This window comes from Lipophrys pholis, assembly GCF_963383615.2.
Source record: "Lipophrys pholis genome assembly, chromosome: 21".
Classification (NCBI taxonomy): Eukaryota; Metazoa; Chordata; class Actinopteri; order Blenniiformes; family Blenniidae; genus Lipophrys; species Lipophrys pholis.
The window spans coordinates 12,054,796-12,073,647 of NC_137649.1; the positions used below are offsets into that span (position 1 = coordinate 12,054,796).

Below are 18,852 nucleotides of genomic sequence, written 5' to 3' on the forward strand. Positions count from 1 at the left end.
GGAAATATCTGCGGAAGTCCAAGTATGTAAAATTACTGCTCATAATATCCTTGTGATTTACGTGTGAGGCTCTCACAAGACGGAAACAGCCGAGGCACAAGCGGTTTGCGTCAAGGACGTCACTGCAGCTGTGGTGATATACGACCTTACTTCTGAAAGCGGTTAGAATGATGAGCAAAATGCAAACATTAACAGAATGCAATCATTTGTAACTCTCATGAAATCCAGTTTATTACAGAACATATAGAAACACTATGCCTACGACCTGGAAAAAAAGCAACCAGTACCAACTAAAATGGCTTAAGATACCAGGTTCATGAAAGTGTGAAAAACAGAACAATGTCAGGTAAAAAAAAAAAAAAGAAGTTAAATTTCTTTAAATTTTACAAAGAAAGAGGAGATGGTATAAAGTGTGAACATGGCCAAGTCGTCATCTTCAAATTGAGGTGATATTTTTGAAAAATGGTCAAAGCGGTTCCTTTCACATCTAATGTTGACTGTGATATATCAAGTAAAATAAGAGTTTGTGATAAAAAAATATAAATAAATCAAAAAGATTATTTATGTTATACACAATCCAGACTAGAATTCTGGAAATATGTTTGGAGCATATTTAATAAATCTGTATGGGAGAAAAAGTAGATGCATGGGTCTTTGTACAATTTCACATTGTCTGCCGTCCTCTGTGATTAACATTTCCACATCATCAAGTTCACTGCATCAAGTGCTGCACGCAGTAATAAAAGTGTAATACAAGGTCTAAGTAGAAAGCAAAAAATTAATTAAAAACAATGCAACCTGCATTTTAATAACCCACCAAAAGATGCATTATAGATGATTTAATGATACATTATGTATTATCATTAAGCAACACAATTTTCAAAACAACAACACTGTGTGTTATGCTGAAAGCTCTAGTGGGAGTAATGGAGGTTTTTTCTTTTTTGTAACCCGTGAGAATAATCGCTCATAAAATATAAGCAGTCAAAACAAAAACCATGAATTCTTCAAAAACAAAGATATGGTGCACTTAGACATTTGTTCAACCCAGAGTTTACGTCGTTTGGGAATCTTTGGACCACAAAGTATTTATACTTTAACCGAAACACAACTGAAGGTCTCAGCAGTTGGATAGATGAAGACAGCGTAACAGGACTATGTGCACCTCAGGATATTCAATTCAATTCAATTCAATTTTATTTGTAAAGCACTAAATCACATCAACAAACATCTCAAAGCGCTCTTACAATGATAGAGTACAACAGAACCCAACTAAACCTTTCCAAAGCAAGCAGATGTAACAAGCAACAGTGGCCAGGAAAAACTCCCTCGCATGGAGAGAAGTTCATAAGAACTCCCTCTTCAGGAAGAAACCATGGGGCGGACCCTAGACTCTGGAAGGGCAGCCATCCGCCTTGCCCGGTTGGGGGGAGAAGTACATGGGATAGGACAGGGAGAGAGAGGAATAGAAGAGGGAGAGAGAGAGTGGCAGACAGGCGAGATAAGTACAAATACTAAGAAAAGTCTATGATGAGCGTTGGTCTGATGATGAACCAATCTCAGTCTGGAGTTTAAGGGCTGTGCCGTTGCGGTGGGGTCACGGTGCTGTGGTGGGGTCGGGTAGTAGGACCGTCGTAACTCCACTCAGCGAGGATATGAACTTTAGCATCAACAGCTCCGCAAATAATTCAAATATAACCCTTTAAGAACACTGAAATACAGAATATTATCTAAAGATATTTCACCACTTCAGAATTAAACTCATGTCCCATATACATAAAATCTATGTTATCAAGGAAAAGTACCCTAAATATGATGTACCAACAGGATTGGCATGCAGTATTTTTTTTTTTTAAACGTGCAGCAGTTTTATGTGTGTAGTGCTTTTCTGAAGCATGTTTTTTTTTGCTTTTATAAGTTTTAATCATGTTGTAATAGTAACAATAACAATAATAATAATAATAATGCATGGGTTTTGTGTAGCCCTTTTTTCTAGAAGACGCAAAGCACTTTACATTGCTTTCAATTCATTCACTCCAATACTTGATGGTGGTAAACTTTGTATGTAGCCACAGCTGCCCCGGGGCAGACTGACAGAAGTAAGGCTGCCAATCTGCGCCATCGGCCCCCTCCGACCACCACCAACCACTCCCTCCCTCTCCCACTGCATTCACCCAGGCTTCCTGGTGTTTCCTCATGGTCGCCCATCCGGGTACTGACCAGGCCCTGCCTCGCTTAGTTTCCGAGATCTGACGGGATCGGCCATTCACAAGGCAGCATGACCGCAAGGTGAACAGTGGAAGGAAAAACTGCAGCAGCAGATAAACATACCAGCGAGATTTCAATGTTTAGCAGCATACTTTTGTCATGTATTGTATGTCATTCATAAATAAGATAAAAGAAAAGCAATACTGGGACAGGAGCAATTGCATCAAAGTTAATCTAAATTAAACCAAATAAACCAAGCGCGTATCCACATTGAGTAATAACTGGCATGTGTCTTTTGTGATTAGACATGAAGGTTGCTCGACTGTCAGTCTTTACAAATGCAAGTGAGAGTACTGCAGAGTTGTATTTCTTCTCGATAACAGCTTTCCCTAAAAATAGTGTTTCTTGAAATACTAAAAAAAAAAAAAAAAAAAAAGTGGTTCACCTTGTAGCACTATCATTTTTACTGTTACTAGCATATCATCAATGGTCCCCAGAAAATCTCCATCTTGACTGACAGCTCAAACACAAGCGGAGGACACAATAGCCTGGATATATTTGTGAGTATTTCTGGAAAAGACAAATGAATCATGCGGGGTATTTCAGAGAGGGCCGGCTAAAGTGCGCACAGGTACGCAGAACAAATGATTTTAATAAAATGTGACCTTTTAGTCTTATTCTCTTCCATCACTACAAACATCACTCAGTGCTTTACATGGGAGCTCTAAAAGCACTTGTTCTGATCTGAAATACCTGTGAGTCAGTCAACAAAAGACCCGTGACTCATGCAGGACAGAGAAAAGGGATGAAGAGATTGAGCGATGGAAGCAAGAGAACAAGATGGACAGAGTGTTGAAAAAAGTGAACGGGAAAAAAAAAAAAAAGACGGGAAAAACGAATGAGAGAATCGGGAGAGATGGGCAAAGAGAGAAAAGGGAGGCTGTGGCACGGTGGTGGGGGTTTGATGGGCTGTGTGGCTGCTGTGTGATCCTTGAGGCAGGAGGTTTGGCAGCAGAAATGAAAGAGTGCGTTCCTGCGGTTTCAGTGATTTGTGGGCTTATAAATATCCAACGTGTGGGCAGTTCTGCTCTTCCAGTATCCACGACCTGCTGCCCACTGAGCCAGGCCAAGAAAAAGAACATGTCAATACCTGGTGGAGTGGGAGGCTCAGAGGTGTGTGTGTGTGTGTGTGTGTGTGTGTGTGTGTGTGTGTGTGTGTGTGTGTGTGTGTGTGTGTGTGTGTGTGTGTGTGTGTGTGTGTGTGTGTGTGTGTGTGTGTGTGTGTGTGTGTGTGTGTGTGTGTGTAAGGAGGGAACACACATTTTGGTCTACTTGCGACAACTGCTGCTAAGCACACAAGAAAAATTAAGACATTGGCACTGAAATAAATGTAAACATGAGGCGCATGCGATGGTGTAATAAATTGTGAACAAACGGTTCAGCGTGCATCCGAGTCACATGATCAATCCAGCCGTCCGATTCCTCGTTTAAGTAACCGGTATTTAAAGTGCTTTTAAGCGCTGCAGTGAAAAGATACCGGCGACACTTGTGTGAGAAGATAACAACTCATCATGAAATCTGCTTTAAAAGATCTCCTTTCACATAGCTTTGCTGAGGGTAACATCAGGAATTTAATCTGCATGCAAATTGATAACCTCCTGAGTACTGCACTGCGCAAAACGCCTTGTATTTTATCGGCGTTTGAGATTTTTGTTTGTTATCGTTGTAGAAGATTATGAATAAAGACTTCAAACGGCCAATATTTTGGAGGAGAATGATGATAATACTTGGCAACAAAATGCACTGAATTTTGATTGAGTGTTTTATTTTTTTCAGATTCGTCATCTAGTCATAATCAAAATCTTTGTTCAGCCGACAGGGAAATGAGTCACCAGGAACATCCTCGATCCCATTATTCCATTACAGCCCTTCAGGCCCAGGATGAAAATTTTGAGTTTTAAGGGTAAAAAAATAGGGTTAAAAAAGAAACCAAAAAAAAAGCTGTGAAGTTATTCTCAACGGAAGCCAGAAATGACTTCAACTCTGTAATGGTGCCCCTTTTATCATCATAATAACTCAAGGCAGACAGCGCAGGGAAGACTGATGTGTACCCCAAAGATATACTAGAAGATTGTCATATTGTAAAATGAAAGATCAGACTGGAATCATCTTGTGACGGAGGAAAAGAAAATCTTTTTTCCAAAGCATTCACAGGCTTAGAATTGTTCTCGAGTCACTTTAATCTCTTATCGTGTGACGGATGCTTGTTTATTTTAGTCGCCTTTAACAAACAGTGTTGACGTATTCATGAGCCTTAAAGATGTGCAATGCTCATTTTCCGGAATATCGCTGTTCATTATTTAGGTTACGGAGTAAGGCGACAATATTGATACGGTCATTCTCGGAAAACCGACAAGAGTCTGAACAGAAAAATCAAAATGTCAAAGCACATTTATATAAGATGACAATGTTTCAGGAGGTTTCAACTTTTCTAAATATCAAGTATTTATATATAGATTTAGATTCAGAGAAAAATAGCTTTCATGTTTTCTTTTGTAGCGACTTCTATTTCAAGAACTATAATGATCACTCAGCATTTTAGCTTCTTTTTTTTTTTTAACTATAAAATCCTTTGTTTTAAACAATGAGAAAAAAAATGCACCCTTTACAGCCATTTTGAAAAATGATAAAAAAAAAATAAAATTCAGGTGGACGATTTCAAGTGTCTCAGGTGTGAGGAGAAGAGTGTTGAGGATACGGACGGCTGCAGAAATGAAGTGTCTGTGAAGTCATGAAGCTAATCTCTCCTTTCCTGTCCAACGCTAAAGGCCATGGATGTTTGGTTCCGACAGAAAGAATACGATCACAGATGCAAACAGCTGAGTGTTGTCCGCAGGGTGGCTTGACTCACTTTTCATTACAGAGGGTTAATGCGTGTGGTCCCACTGGGGAGAGGCCCCCGGCGGTCAGCCTAGGACCCGCTGAATGGATTATATCTGTCTGGGAATGAATTGAGGTTCTGAGGAGACAAGGATGTCCGGCCATCTTTGCTCTCCATACTGCTACCATGAATCCATGTGGACCCATTGGGAAAGACTTGTGTTTGGAAGTCACATTTTCACAATAATTTGCTTGGTTTAATAAAAAACTATTGAAAGAAAATACATGACTGAATCTATAGTGAATGCGATCATTTGTTGAACCCACACACACCCACACCTCCGTTACAATATCTTTATCAATTCCCAATCAGGAGAGGCACCTGTAACAACCAGTCAGTGAGCAGTACAGCTGACCCTCTGAACTCCTGATGCTTCAAAGAAAGTAAAAACCCGAGTGAATCTTTGAGACTGACTGTGCCCACCTTTGAAATGACAGGCACATCTTACGATCAAAACCCCACAGCTGTGCAGCGAAACAGAGCTGTCCTCCAAAGAACAATGAAGTGTGAGGGGTTGTTTTTTTTCCTCCCCCAGCCATGTGGGTACGTGCACGTCCCATCAAACCCGGCTTCAAAGCATTTGGGTCATCTTTACTTAATAACATCATGACTCAGTCAAATTTCCTGTGGCGAGTATGAATCATAATTCACTTCCAAAGCCTGATATTTCGCCCCTATAGTGTGTGTGTGTGTGTAAAAGCCATTTTCACTTCAGAAGCCTTCACTCACATTTGTGAATCGGAGATGGCACATGTGAATAGTATTTGTTATATAACATGGGGCTTTCGTTCACGTGAGGCGTGCGAGTCAGAGGAGGGGGGGTGGGGGGGGGTTGTTGTTCAGTGGCCCCATGGGGGACAATTAAGACCTCACACAATGTGCTCAGACAGCAATTAAAACAGCTATTAGCGGGAGGAAGGAGGAAGAGTCATCAAGAGCAAGATAAGAGAGAACGACGGCAAACTAGATAACAAGAGAGAAGAGGGAATAAAGTGAAGGAAACGTCCTTCATGGTCAAGCAGTTTTCACAGAAGACATCAAACAGGTGGAATGTCACCTGAGGCTTGAATACTGTATTTTAAATTACACATCGCTGCAAAACTGGTCATGAATAGTTAGCTGTGCAGCAGAAAAAAAAACCCACTGATTTAAAATAAATAAATAAATAAAGTGATACATCAATAACGGGTCATCTCCATACCACTGGACAAACGTCCTTAAAAAGAAAATCTATCTGGACCTTTGCAAAATGCATGCAGCGCATTTTCTTGGTTACCATGGTGTAAGATGGCCTCGAGTTGTTTATGAAAAGCAAACATAAAAAATAAAAAAGGTCACCTCTTAAATGTACTGCCCTGAAGCATAAACACCCAAAATATATTTCTGGCCAAGTTATATTTATAACACTGTGAAGACCTTTGTAGATTACCAGTGAGTGGAGCTGGGACGACCCAGGAGCCGGCTGTGTGCCGCCAGAGGCTGATGAACTTTGGTGTATTCAAAAGCTCTTTGTAAAAATGTAATCTCGGTTCTATGGGATAATCTTTATTTTATCTCGACATGAGCCAAATATTTGCCCATTAACTCAAGGCAGACCGCTTTCTGTTAACCTTTTCAGGGAAAAAGCTTCACTTAAAGCTGTTCTGCAGCAATGGAGTTTAATCAAGCCTTGAAAGTTGTTGGTGCCACTAATTCCTACAGGCGTCCCAACTTATCTGGATTATGTACAACCCGTTTGCATCAAAGCAGAGGTGGAGCACACCGCGGTATGAAACCCTCATGAGCAACAGTTGAAGCGTATCGTTCTGCAGAAAGTGTTGTGCTGCTATAAAAATGGTGGAAAGAAGGCAATTACCAATGGAAGAGAGACGGACCATTATCACACTTAAAAATGTAGGCCTTTCCTCCAGAGAAATTGTTAAGAAAGTCAAGGTGTCAGTGAATCAAAATACACTCACAAACTGGGTCTGACAGAGGTTTGGTAGCTCTACACTCACTGCACTATACGAGGATGGGTTTTTGAGCGTTAATAGCTCAAATTATGATAGGCTGTTTTGCTGGATCCAGGCTCTTGTACAGAGTGAGAGGGACTCTGAAACGAAACAGCTACCGCGGCATTCTGCAGCACCATGCCAATACTCTCTGGTATGAGCCTAGCCGGTCAGGGCTTCATTGTACAGCAAGATAATGACCCAAAACATGGGTCCAAGCTCATGAATCCAGTGCTTGGGTCCTGAAAATATCAAACCAAATCTTGACCACACCCCCTTCACACTATGGATTCGTCACCAGAAACACAATCATGATTTAAGACATTGATAAGCGGTTTTTGGATTTACTGCATGATCCTAGACCAAGATTACTTTTCTAGCTTCTGCATCCTGGGCAAAATATACCCCTTTTGAGCTCTCCAACTTTGGAAACACAGCTGAGCAGTCAAACTTTCTATCTCCAGACTATGGGCTTCACATAACTCCAGCCTGACAGAACAGCCCTGTGAAATAAAAATTCAAGATGTATATACAGTACTCTGTAGTGCAGCTGATTCTCACCTATAGGAGCTGTTCTCGGAACAAGGATTGTGTGCTTGCACAACCACGAAGACGTGCTGGAAGTGGGAGCGGATGTTTTTGGGGGTGAAGGGGAGTGCTCCGGGCTCCTGGAACACAATGGTGACAATATCGTTCCCGATGTGACGCTTGCGCAGCAACTGCAATGACAGAAGAAAGGAAACGGAAGGAAACTGGAATTAGAAGAGCCATTTGACATCTATGGATCACAACAAGCTTAAACCATCATGAAATTTGTATATGCACTCTGTCACAAACACTAGGTACTATAAACAGTGCTGTATCAGTTGTGATTGAATCAATGTGCAACAGACTGTGTAAAAAGGTGCATCATACCTGCTGCTTATTGTTGGGTGTGTACGGCAACATGGTGGACACGTGGAACATGATCTCATAGTCCTTGTAAGTGGTGTACATGGAGTGGGTACCCGTCGAATCAGCTGAAGACGACAAAATTGCATATGAATTTCTAAATTCTTTAATCATGGAAAGATTCAATTCATATCTGTAGACTTGATTTCAGGGCTCTGGTCCAATGAAAATGTGGCTCAGCACGGCAAATAACTTAAAACCTGGGGTAAGACCAAACAGAGTAGATACTGATTCGCTCCCAAACACTCACGTGCGATCGAGGGTATGCACATTGTCACCTTGGAGGTGTCTCCGAGCAATTAAACATGGAAACTGGGTCCAGCTGACCTGATTTAATTGCCTATGAAAAAACTTAACTAAATATCTTAACAATAACCTGTGTTGCTATCCTCAATCAGATGGCTGAGTGCTTCCGGAATCTTTGACAGGTTCCTAAGACAGTCATTTCACTTTGTTTTTTTGTTTTTTCAAAGAAACAAACATGTCCACTGTGTAGACGCTCTACTCGGAGAACAAAACAATCACAAGCTGTTTAAAAGGCCATACTTGACCATGCAAGATTAGATCAATTAATTATGCCCTTTTGACAGAGTGCGCTCGTTTTTAATGAGGTTGCTTGTCAAGCAAAACGTGAAAGGGACAGGTTTTGTCTCACGCCATTGTGCAATGATGACACTTGAATAATATGGACAGCAGAATATTAAAACACAGCATATTTCAAGAAAAGATGGGGGTGGTCTGACAAGGAAAAGCATGGAGAGACAAACAATAACAAGAGTCCTTGAGAGAATCATACAAATACAATTTATCACATAGCCCAGAGACAAGCGTGTGGACAAAAAGTGAGGTTAATAGAGCGGCAGATTATAACACCGGTTTATTGGTGGTGCTATCATCATGCTCTATCCTCCCAATCTTTACAGATTGTAGGCCTGCCAGTGCCAAATACAATGTGATAAAACAAAGGAGATTTATCCGTTTGAAAAACCTGCGTCAACAGGGATTTTAATTTGTAAGGGAGGGATGGCTTCCTTACATGAAAGAACTGTGGTTTAACTGTTTTCTAATGAGAAAACCAAGGACAAATTTCTAAGTTGTGGAGACTTTTTTTGTATGTGTAGCTGCATGTATTACCAGTCCTCAAGATATGAAAGAAGTGGTCTGTAAACATAGTTTGGTTTAACAAAATCAGTACTTATGTATTTTTATGCCGAGACGTTGTATTTGGACGGAATGAATATTCCTCTGATATCGATTCACAGCAATGACTAATATACATTTCTCATTACATGGTGTGATATTGAACATCGGGTTCGATCCATCAAGTGCGAACTCAGACTGAATTCAAGACTCCACTAATCAATGTGAACTACTGCCACGTGTGTCAAACCGCACGATCCCTGCTGTGCTGGAGTGTGTTACATTCAGTGTGCTGCCATATTGCAACTCCTGCACATGTACGCACTCTTGGTGTCCAGCTGAGCTCGATACTTGGTGAAGCCTTTGAGTCGGACCCTCTCCCCCAGCAGATGGAGGAACTCCTCCAGTGCAGGACCGGCTGCCTCGTTATTGTACATCTCCTCCTCGCTGCTCTGGCCCGCCATGCAGTACATCACTCCCACCTTCCGCTGGAAGCTCAGCTGCGGCGAGAGAACAGCAGTTGCACCAGGGTTAAAAGGGGGAAAACGTGAACGTCTCAACTCGTGGAAGCCACGTCAGAGTAACAATACTGGCATGTTAGCAGAACTACATTGCTATTTTCACAATAACCTTGAACTGTTGTGCGGCGGTCATAGTGACTTTCTTCAAGAAAGCATATAGAGATTTTCAGACGTCAACGACTACGTCAGGAAGCATAAGTTACAAGGAGATTGTTGTTTTGGATTTTTCTTTTCAGGTCAAATTATGTGTGCTTGTTTTTGACACATGTATTTACACAATTTTCCTTTATAATATCCACATAAAAGTATGTGGGAGTGAACAGAAAAAGCAATGCTTTAGCAGTCCACCATGAACCATCGCTTTATGGGAAAAACACCCACACATATAATGATTCATGAAACACTAAATGTTAATTGTTTGTACTCCCTAGTCCATAGTACAGGTTAATAGTTGTGCAACTCGTGTGTCTGCCTCAGTGATGATCAAATAGAAGTTGAATGGATCATTATTTGAGGAATTACGGTGAAGAGCTTGAGTAGGAATAAAACAAGTCTTCTTATGACATGGAAAGCAGCAAGAACAGGAATATTCTAATGCACTCAATAAAAAGGAAATAATGAAGCAAAAAGCATGTAATAAAAAAAAATCTGAGGCAAATTCATCCCATTAATTTCCACCTTCAATCACACAAGAATATGTCCACATCCCCTCACCCCCTGCTCGTCTAGCTTCATCAGCTGGTCTGTGACTTTGGGTGTGTTTAGTGCCAGGCGCAAGCAGTGGACATTGAGCTCTGGCACCAGGTACTCCAGTACTTCTTTGAGGGGCAGGCCTCGACCCAGACCATGCTTAGAGGTGGACGGCACAGCATCTTCCAGGATAGAACCCCTTAGAGTATTCAGCTATGGAAGAGACAAGAAGAGAACCATTGCAAAAGAAACAACAGAAATAACACAAAGCCAGTTTGAAATTTAAATAAAACTTCACTTTAACAACTGAAAGTATCTCACTGTTAAAACTAATTCAACTCTGATGTCATACTGTTCAACCGAATCTAAAACCATGCTTGTCTGGTAATTGCTGACTCTAAATATAATTTAGCTGAACACGAGTGTGTGTGTGTGTGTGTGTGTGTGTGTGTGTGTGTGTGTGCACGGCGCAGATCGACACCACTCAATACAACCCCAGGCTGGATCGAGCGGGTTAAGAAAATTGATGGATGGGATTTCAGTAGTGTAATACCAATTTATTTCAACTATCCATTCTTGTTTGATTGGTAAGACAATCGAGTACATGAAATTCTAGGGAATAAAAACAGCAATTGAGCGGTATTAGCAACATTCATCACTATAAAAAACATTAAAGCACTTGAATAAGCTCAAATTACAGACGTGTGGGACTTTTGTTCAGATTGTTAGACAATACAAGCGCAGTGCACCAAAAACAGAAATAATACAGTAGAAGGCAGCTTCGAATTGCCGTACTTTTATAAGCCAAAAACTAGCCAATATCTATTTTGAACTGCAACCTGATACAAATGTCAACGATAAAGTCAGAAGCAAGTAGATTATAGGTGCATCCACAAATGGACTTTTAAAAAAGGATGTCAGAGAGATTAGTATTTTATCTTTCTTTCTTTCTTTTGGATTTCATGGTCACGATGGCGTGAGAAATATATTCACAGGGAGTCCGTCTGCTTGCAGAATTCTACTTGTGACTCTGAATGATTTGACAACATAAAATATCATAGCGGTGAAAAACTGGTGAGTCTATTTTTGTGGGAAAACAAATGCAAAGAGCTCTGCGATGAGGTGTAAAAACCTGAGGAATTTCAATTTGGACAACAAGAGCATTTCTCCTGAAGACATAATTATGGCTTTGGTTACATCAAGGACGCAAATTTACTCGAAAAATACAACTCAACCTATTTCAAAACAACATACGTCGTGCAAAACAGTTTTTGTCTGCACAAAGTGGGCAAAACCAGACGGCTAAGCGAGCGAAACAACGATGTGTCCGTGTGTGGGTTCTATCGCCGTAGCTTCCACCGTGAAAACTTGGGCGTTTGGGCGAAACAAGCCCGAGGAGGACAACCATGAATAAATCAGGAGGAATGTAGAAAGTCCGGGACCAGAATATCTATCAAGAACAAATAAACACAGCTGGATGTCTGCAGTGGTCCCAGGGTGCCTTTAAGTGTCCATGTTTTATGTTTGGGTCCTCACACAGCGTCCTGCAGGTCCCGTGTTGGTTTCAGTGCACTCAGTGTTAAATAAACTGAAGAGAGGCACTTTTAACTCAAGTGAGGACAATAGTAAAGGACAGCAGCCATCAGTGGACACTGGACTTTTGTGTAAAATATCTGTGCATCCCACTTTCGTGTTTATCTATAGCTGCAAAGCTGCCTGGTCTGAAAATAGAAATTAGAGGGGAGACGGGGAGGCAAGAGAGGTAAAGAGAATAGAGGAAAACAGCCCTGTGGGTCATGCGTCGACCCATGAGATTGGAGGGGCTATTACTCACGATGTGCTTTAATACAAGAGCAACGCTCTACCTTCCTCACTCAAATACCTTTGGTGCTATTTTAGTCTTGTTTAGCTGCAAAATGGCACAGCTCAGTCCTTCACAGATGAAAGCTGACAAAGATGGTGGGTGGGCGTGCAGCTCAGGGAATGAGGACATGGATCTCTGGCAATAGCATGTCTATTGGAATACACTGCAGCAAAGGCTAAAGAGATTTAGAAAAGCTGTCCCCTCACTGCAAAGCACAGATTGAATACTGAGCATTGTGGACCGACAACTGGGAAAATGCATTAAAATACAATACAAAAAAAAACTTAATGCTTCGAGGTGGCAAGAAAGGATGGAGGCGGTAGCATCTTGAGCTGCATTCGACAACTTAGAGCCGAAGCTCTTCTAATGCCCCCTCCCCCCAACTGACTCCTTCAATGAGCAAGGCAGATCCTATATGTTACCGCCTACACAAGTTGATCTCATAATAGCTTCACAGTGAGATCACTCGGTACAGAGTGTGCAAAATATTGACACGTTTATGAACGCGAAAATTCACAGGGAGGGAATAGCTACAAATGCATCGCATGTTGGTTATAGAACAACTCATTTTATAACAAATCAGAGCAAACAGATGATAAGACAGACTAAAACTAAACAGTACATGGATATCAAATATGAAAGAAAGTGGCGCCAATGCTTATTTACCTCGCTCGTCCTGAAAATGACTCTGTAGTTGTACTGCTGGCCGTGTTCTTTGTGTTCTTCCAGCTTCTCCCTCCTCAGACTCACCGCCACTGGGCCCAAGTTCTCGTCCACCCCCAGATAGTTCCAGTGTTCTACAAGTGAGAAAGAATACGATTTTAGGCAGAGACGGACATAAAGACAATCATAAAGAGAAAACTCCAGAAATCAGGAATTCACAAAGGTGACGAAAATACATTTGCATATAAAACAGACGTCTGCCAGATTTTTCTATTCCTAATTAACTATATAAAATAAACATTTTAATAACTCCTGTAAACTGTGTTAATATAGCTTTTAATTTGTTGAGACAGACAACACTTACACCGTAGACACAGAAACAAATCTTGAAGGTCAAAACATACCTCTGAGATAGAAGTATTTTCTGTAGTAATAAGCGCCAAGATCCACATGTTCCACGATGTATCGTTTGGACCTGTCAGCGTGTTGGCTTGGTGCATCCTTTGCAGCTTCAAGAACAGCCACACCAGCATTGGTAAAATGTGTGGTGAGAGTAGCCTCCAGAGGTCCTTCCTCTGTACTGCCCGAGGAACCGCTGGAGCTCCCACCACTACCTATACTTCCCTGCTGGAAGGAGGAGAAAAACAAAGAAAAGTGAAGTCGGCGAGCTCTCAACCACATCATTATGTTACCTCTTTAGTCTATCTTCACTCAGACAGGCTAATATTTTGATTTCGACCTGCAGATGTCAATATTATTTTCAAGAATGAAGATGCATTCCAATCTTTACATGGAATTCCTTTTAAACCAATTATACTCTTCTTGCTTATAGCCTACCTGTTTAGTGGGGGAGATGTGGCGCTCACCCTCTCCTCCAATCTCATTCCTAAAACAAGGACAGCTCAGAACTAAGTCGTTGCTCTTGTCGTCGCCAGGATCCAAGGCGGGGTTGGTGCCGTGCCCCGACCCCTCTTTGCTGAGCTCTTCTTGTGAGCCACACGGTGACCCATACACTCCGCTCTGATTGGAGGAAAGGGACGATGTGGCGGAAGCAGAAGCTGCGGCAGCTGCTGAGGCCCCCGTCGTAGTGTTTTTGCGTTTGGACCCGGACTGCCGGATGTGGACGGCCTCGTTGAGGTCAAAGAGTAGGGACTGCACATCGAAATGGGCAAAGCCTTTTTGGCACATCCAGGGTTTTGGAGGCGGGCCACTTTCATCGCCTTTCCCTCCATCTTCCACATCCGAACCAGCCCTCGATGTGTCGCCCTCCACCTTCACACTGCGCAGCTTTCGGAATATCGACTCGCCACCTGTTTCTGACTTTGACCTTCTTTTTAATTGCTTCTCTCGTTCCTTCAGTCGACTCGCGGGGCTTCCTCTGGCTGGGCCGAAGGGCCCGTCGGGCAGGTCCAGCGCAGCTTGCTTAATAGGAGCCACAGTAAGCAGTTCTGTCAGCCTCTCTGGAGCCGGGCTCCGCTGGTCAGGGGCCTCAGAGGATTGATATCCCTTCAGCATGTCAAAGAAGCTCTCCCCTGACACACCATGCTTGTCTATAGATGAAGTGCTGCCATACTCGCGGTGCATGGGTGTCCACCCGGAGAATGACCAGCCCTCATTTCCATCCACGTCCAGCTCACTGATCGTAATATCACTATTACTGCGTTGACGGATGCGCCTCATACCTTTGCGAGGTGAGCCCAGATAGCCATCTGGCGAGAGGAAGCGGTTGTCCTTTCCTTTGCTTTGCATCTTGTTCTTCAGTGTGTTGTGAATGTTGCGCAGCATGGACGAGTCTTGCGGGCTTATCAGGTGTCCAAGCTTGGCTGAAAGATTGCTGTGGGCTGTAACAGCAGACACCCCTCCCCCTCCTCCTCCCCCTCCTCCACTGCCACTGCTGCCACCCATTCCTCCCCCTCCTCCTCCCCCTCCTCCTCCACCCCCTCCTCCTCCACCCCCTCCCACAAGCCGTTCTCTATCTCCACTTCCTGAACCCGAGGAGCTGGTCGTGTTTGTTGAACTGGGCGAGTCTGTTTCCACTGTGATATGCCAAACACCCCCACCTCCTCCGTCTTTCCTCGGAGGCCAGTCAGCCACACGAGCGCGAACCCCCATCTTGGGGACACCGGGGTTGGTGCCAGTAGTTGATGACGAGGAGATGTGGGCGCTCTCGCTGCGAGGAGGCGGCGCTCCTCCATTGGGCAGTCGTAGGCGTCGGGTGTAGAACTCATCACTAGCCGGCACCGAGCCCCCGACGGAGCGCTCTGTCTGAGATCGCTTCAGACTGGTCATGATGGAAACGGGAAAGGGTGAGGGGAGGGGAGATGGAAGGGAAAGGTAAGGATGGGGGCACTAATGAGCTTACTCAGTGGGCATTATGTTGACCCAAATCTAAAGTGATGAGAGGAACTCACGGATACATTTGGAGCTGAAAAGAAGGAACAGGAAAAGAGAACAGCAGTCAAACATGACATTTTAAACAATCAAGTTAGTTAAAAAAAATGTTCAGCATAACTTAGGTAATAAATTCAAAACTAACAAAAAAATAAATAAATTTAATAAAAAAGTGCAATGTACATTTATAAAAAAATGGCACCAACATATAGACTCTAGTCATAAAATGCATTGTTGGTGTTTTGGAGGGGAAAAGATCCGGGTGCTGCACCTTTACAGAGCTGAAGCTTGTTGAGGAGAAATGTGTTGACGGTGGACTTTCAAAGCTGTAGACCTTAAAAAGCAGGCTGCATTGCGAGGAGGGAACTCTGCTTGCTCAATTTGAAGGGCCGCAACTGCAAACAAGAGCAGAGGAGGCAGAGAAACAGAAGAGAGACGAGAGAAATTAACTTCCAGTTCATCCGCCACAACCACTCATGACCTGCAGGAATATATCAACACAATTTTAGCGACTCCAAGAGCGGAAATTGGCCCACTTTCACACAGTACTTCTGAAGATTTTCCAAAACTATGAGGTCTGTAATTTGATACTCAAAACAAAAACAAGGAGAATCAAGGAAAATTAGTCAATATGTTTTGTAGGTTTGGGAAAAAGCATCCAATTTTTTTTTGCTGGGGAACAAATTACATGCAATGACAAAGTCAACTACAGTAGTTCAGCCATGACAAATGCAGACCGGATTACTATTCCAAGGTTTTTACAGCTTTTATTGAAGATTCTGAGGGGCTCTTTGGCATAATCTGTTGCTTTCATTTCTTTGTAAAGAATCACCTGGACATCTCGGGTTGAAAGCAGAATTGCTGTAACCCCAGGATTAGGTTTTTCTGTAATCACCAAGGGTGTCCTGTTTCCTTTGTATAATAATGTTGTCAAGAGGTTAAAGAAGCTGAAACTCCCATATTTCAACCTCTGCAAAGTGTTTTTAGAAGTTTAGACAACCCACGCGCAATGTGGATTTACCCTTAAGGTCTTAGGAGATTGATGAAATATGCGAGTGATTCGTACAGAAATCCTCATTTCCACATGTGTGAGCAGGTTAAAGTCAACAATAAAGTGCCAGTGATGGTCTTACGTAATGATTACTGATATAAAGGCAGGGCATTAATTAATTTAGTTTGAGTATGTGCTTCTCAGCCGTGTTTGCCCATTGATCATACACAGCCTCCCCCAACCAGACCACACATTGCATCACCATGGTGATATGGTGCCTTGTACAGTACATGTTTCTCTGCGCAAGAGTGAGAACGAGAGTGAGAACGACTGCTGATTCAATCCCCTTCCTGCTGTTAGCCGACTGTTGAATGGAACCACCTCCACCCAGTTTGTGGATTAACCAGAAAAACTGGGAAACTGTTTCTGGCACAGACGTTGGTGTTGACTTTTAAAAATGAAATCTTTGAAGCGAAACGAACTGTCAGGCATGTGTCTGTTTTAAGCAACACAACAACTGAAGCTCATTGGAAAGAAAAAAGTTTTCTTTCTTTCCACTGAAATTCCATCTTTGACAGACACCCAGACAAAATATGCCTCTAAAGTTCACCTTAAGACAAAAATAATGCCAAACTCAATCCAGCAGTAGTCGTGGAAATGAGAGGAAAGTCCAGGTTTTTCTTGTGGACCGATCATCTGTTCAACTGCAAACAGCTCATTCTGTACTTGTGTTCAAACCAATACAAAAGGATCGTAACATAAAAATGTGCAAAAATGTAAGTGCTGGTAATGCTGCAAACATCATTTTGGGTTGAAGATCAGTAAAATTGTTAGTCAATCAATCTCAAAATAGGGTGCAAAAAAAGAAAATAAGTGAATTTAATGTATGATCCATAAATATTCATTTTAATGACATTTTTACTCTAAATATATTCCTCAACATTAATTTCCAATTGCCAACAAGTTTCTCTTCAAAGTCTATTAAAATTATTCCCGCATGACCAACTGTCAACTATACAATTATCCAATTACATTTAATGCAGATTAAGAGAAACTGACAACTTGGTCCCTCTCTCTCCAACGCGTACCCCGCGCAGTATACAAAAGTAGAAGTAGCAACACACAGTAGGCGGCATGCTGCTACCATCTATGATGAGCCAAAACTGCCTCTGAAATCACACTGGGCGAATCCCTCTAACTACCTGCAGAGTGCCATTCTCCTCCTCCAGTGAGGACTGAGTGAGTAGTACTCTTAATGAGGGCTGGCGAGAATGAGAGGAACGGGGTGAAAGAGAGAAGAAGAAATGGAAAGCAGAGTGAATGGAGGGAGGATTAAACCGCACACTGGGCAGGGAGACTGGGAATTGAAAGGGATGAGCGTGGCGTTGCATGCCTCTCTGCAGTCGCCGAGGACCAATTAAAATGACAGATACTCAGCAACCTTTAGCAGAGTCTAAATGAGGTCGATTCCTGAGGTAAATATGTAGCATCACTGTTCAATGCAGGTAATTGCTGCCGAGGTTGTCAGCTGGCCCCAATGACTGGGAGCCGTCAACAGAGGGACTCATTTGCTTCGTATGGATGACAGTGGCGAGCCGCATCAGCAATCAGTGGTGTCAACAGTAGCAGTGGTATGAATCATAAAGTCACCACAGTAACTCCACACCAATGGAGACCACTTTTTTATGTCTATACCCGTAAGGAAACTTGCATAAAAGAAGTCCTAATCAGGAATATGGCACAAAGCATTTTCTCTCGGCAAGATATTTAAATGTGACCGAGGGCTGCGCAGTTTATCACAACAATCAGGTGCGACACACGTGTCTGAACTGTAGCAAATTATGTTTCATTGTACCGAGCAATGCCATTAATAGTTAAATGCTTAATTATATAGAAATTTGTTTAATAACCACGACTTCACAGGTTTTGTGATACTGTGAATTCAATAAGGACATGAACTGCAGGTATTAAATAACTAATATCTTCCCATGTAAAAAAAACAATTGAAATTTAGCAATCGTAACTAAAATCTAAAGGGCACTGTACTTTTCGGGGTATCTTGCATTTTTTTTCAAAATCGAATAAATGGCAAATAGGTTATACGCCATTAGTGTGTTGTTATTGTCAACGTGGTGATTCACAAACATGTAAACTATAGCGCTGCTTAACATTTTTTTCTTTTATTAATGTTTCTGGCTGCTGGTGTCTCAGGTTGTTGTCAAGCAACAGAGGAGTGCTTGTTACCATCGCTGTGCGACGATGACTCTGCTCCAGTGCAGTGAGTCATGCACACCTGAAAAATTACAGAGCAGATGAGCAGACTGACAGGGGCTCTTTGCTGCACAAAGAAAAGAGGCGGTCAAAGGAGTGCACGTGCCGGTGTGCTATGTGTTTACAAGAATGTAACATTATATATATATATATATATATATATATATCCCCACTTTCTTCTATGTTCTTTTGCGAGCATGGATATTACAACAGCACTCAAATTTCTAGGC

The 18,852-nt window shown here is 42.3% G+C and overlaps 1 protein-coding gene across 1 annotated transcript in view; it reads right to left on the reverse strand.

Annotated features, from left to right (window-relative positions):
* sipa1l1 (signal-induced proliferation-associated 1 like 1) overlaps window positions 1-15,258 on the reverse strand; it is a gene marked incomplete at its 5' end in the record, with an annotated part of 36,931 nt that extends 21,673 nt beyond the window's left edge. Inside the window, 8 exons of the mRNA XM_080490310.1 lie at window positions 7,702-7,859; window positions 8,056-8,159; window positions 9,557-9,731; window positions 10,467-10,655; window positions 12,973-13,103; window positions 13,374-13,593; window positions 13,807-14,912; window positions 15,024-15,258. Coding sequence (XP_080346436.1) covers window positions 7,702-7,859; window positions 8,056-8,159; window positions 9,557-9,731; window positions 10,467-10,655; window positions 12,973-13,103; window positions 13,374-13,593; window positions 13,807-14,912; window positions 15,024-15,258 — 2,318 coding nt within the window. The remainder of the gene's footprint in view (window positions 1-7,701; window positions 7,860-8,055; window positions 8,160-9,556; window positions 9,732-10,466; window positions 10,656-12,972; window positions 13,104-13,373; window positions 13,594-13,806; window positions 14,913-15,023) is intronic.
* Window positions 15,259-18,852: the final 3,594 nt, after the last annotated feature.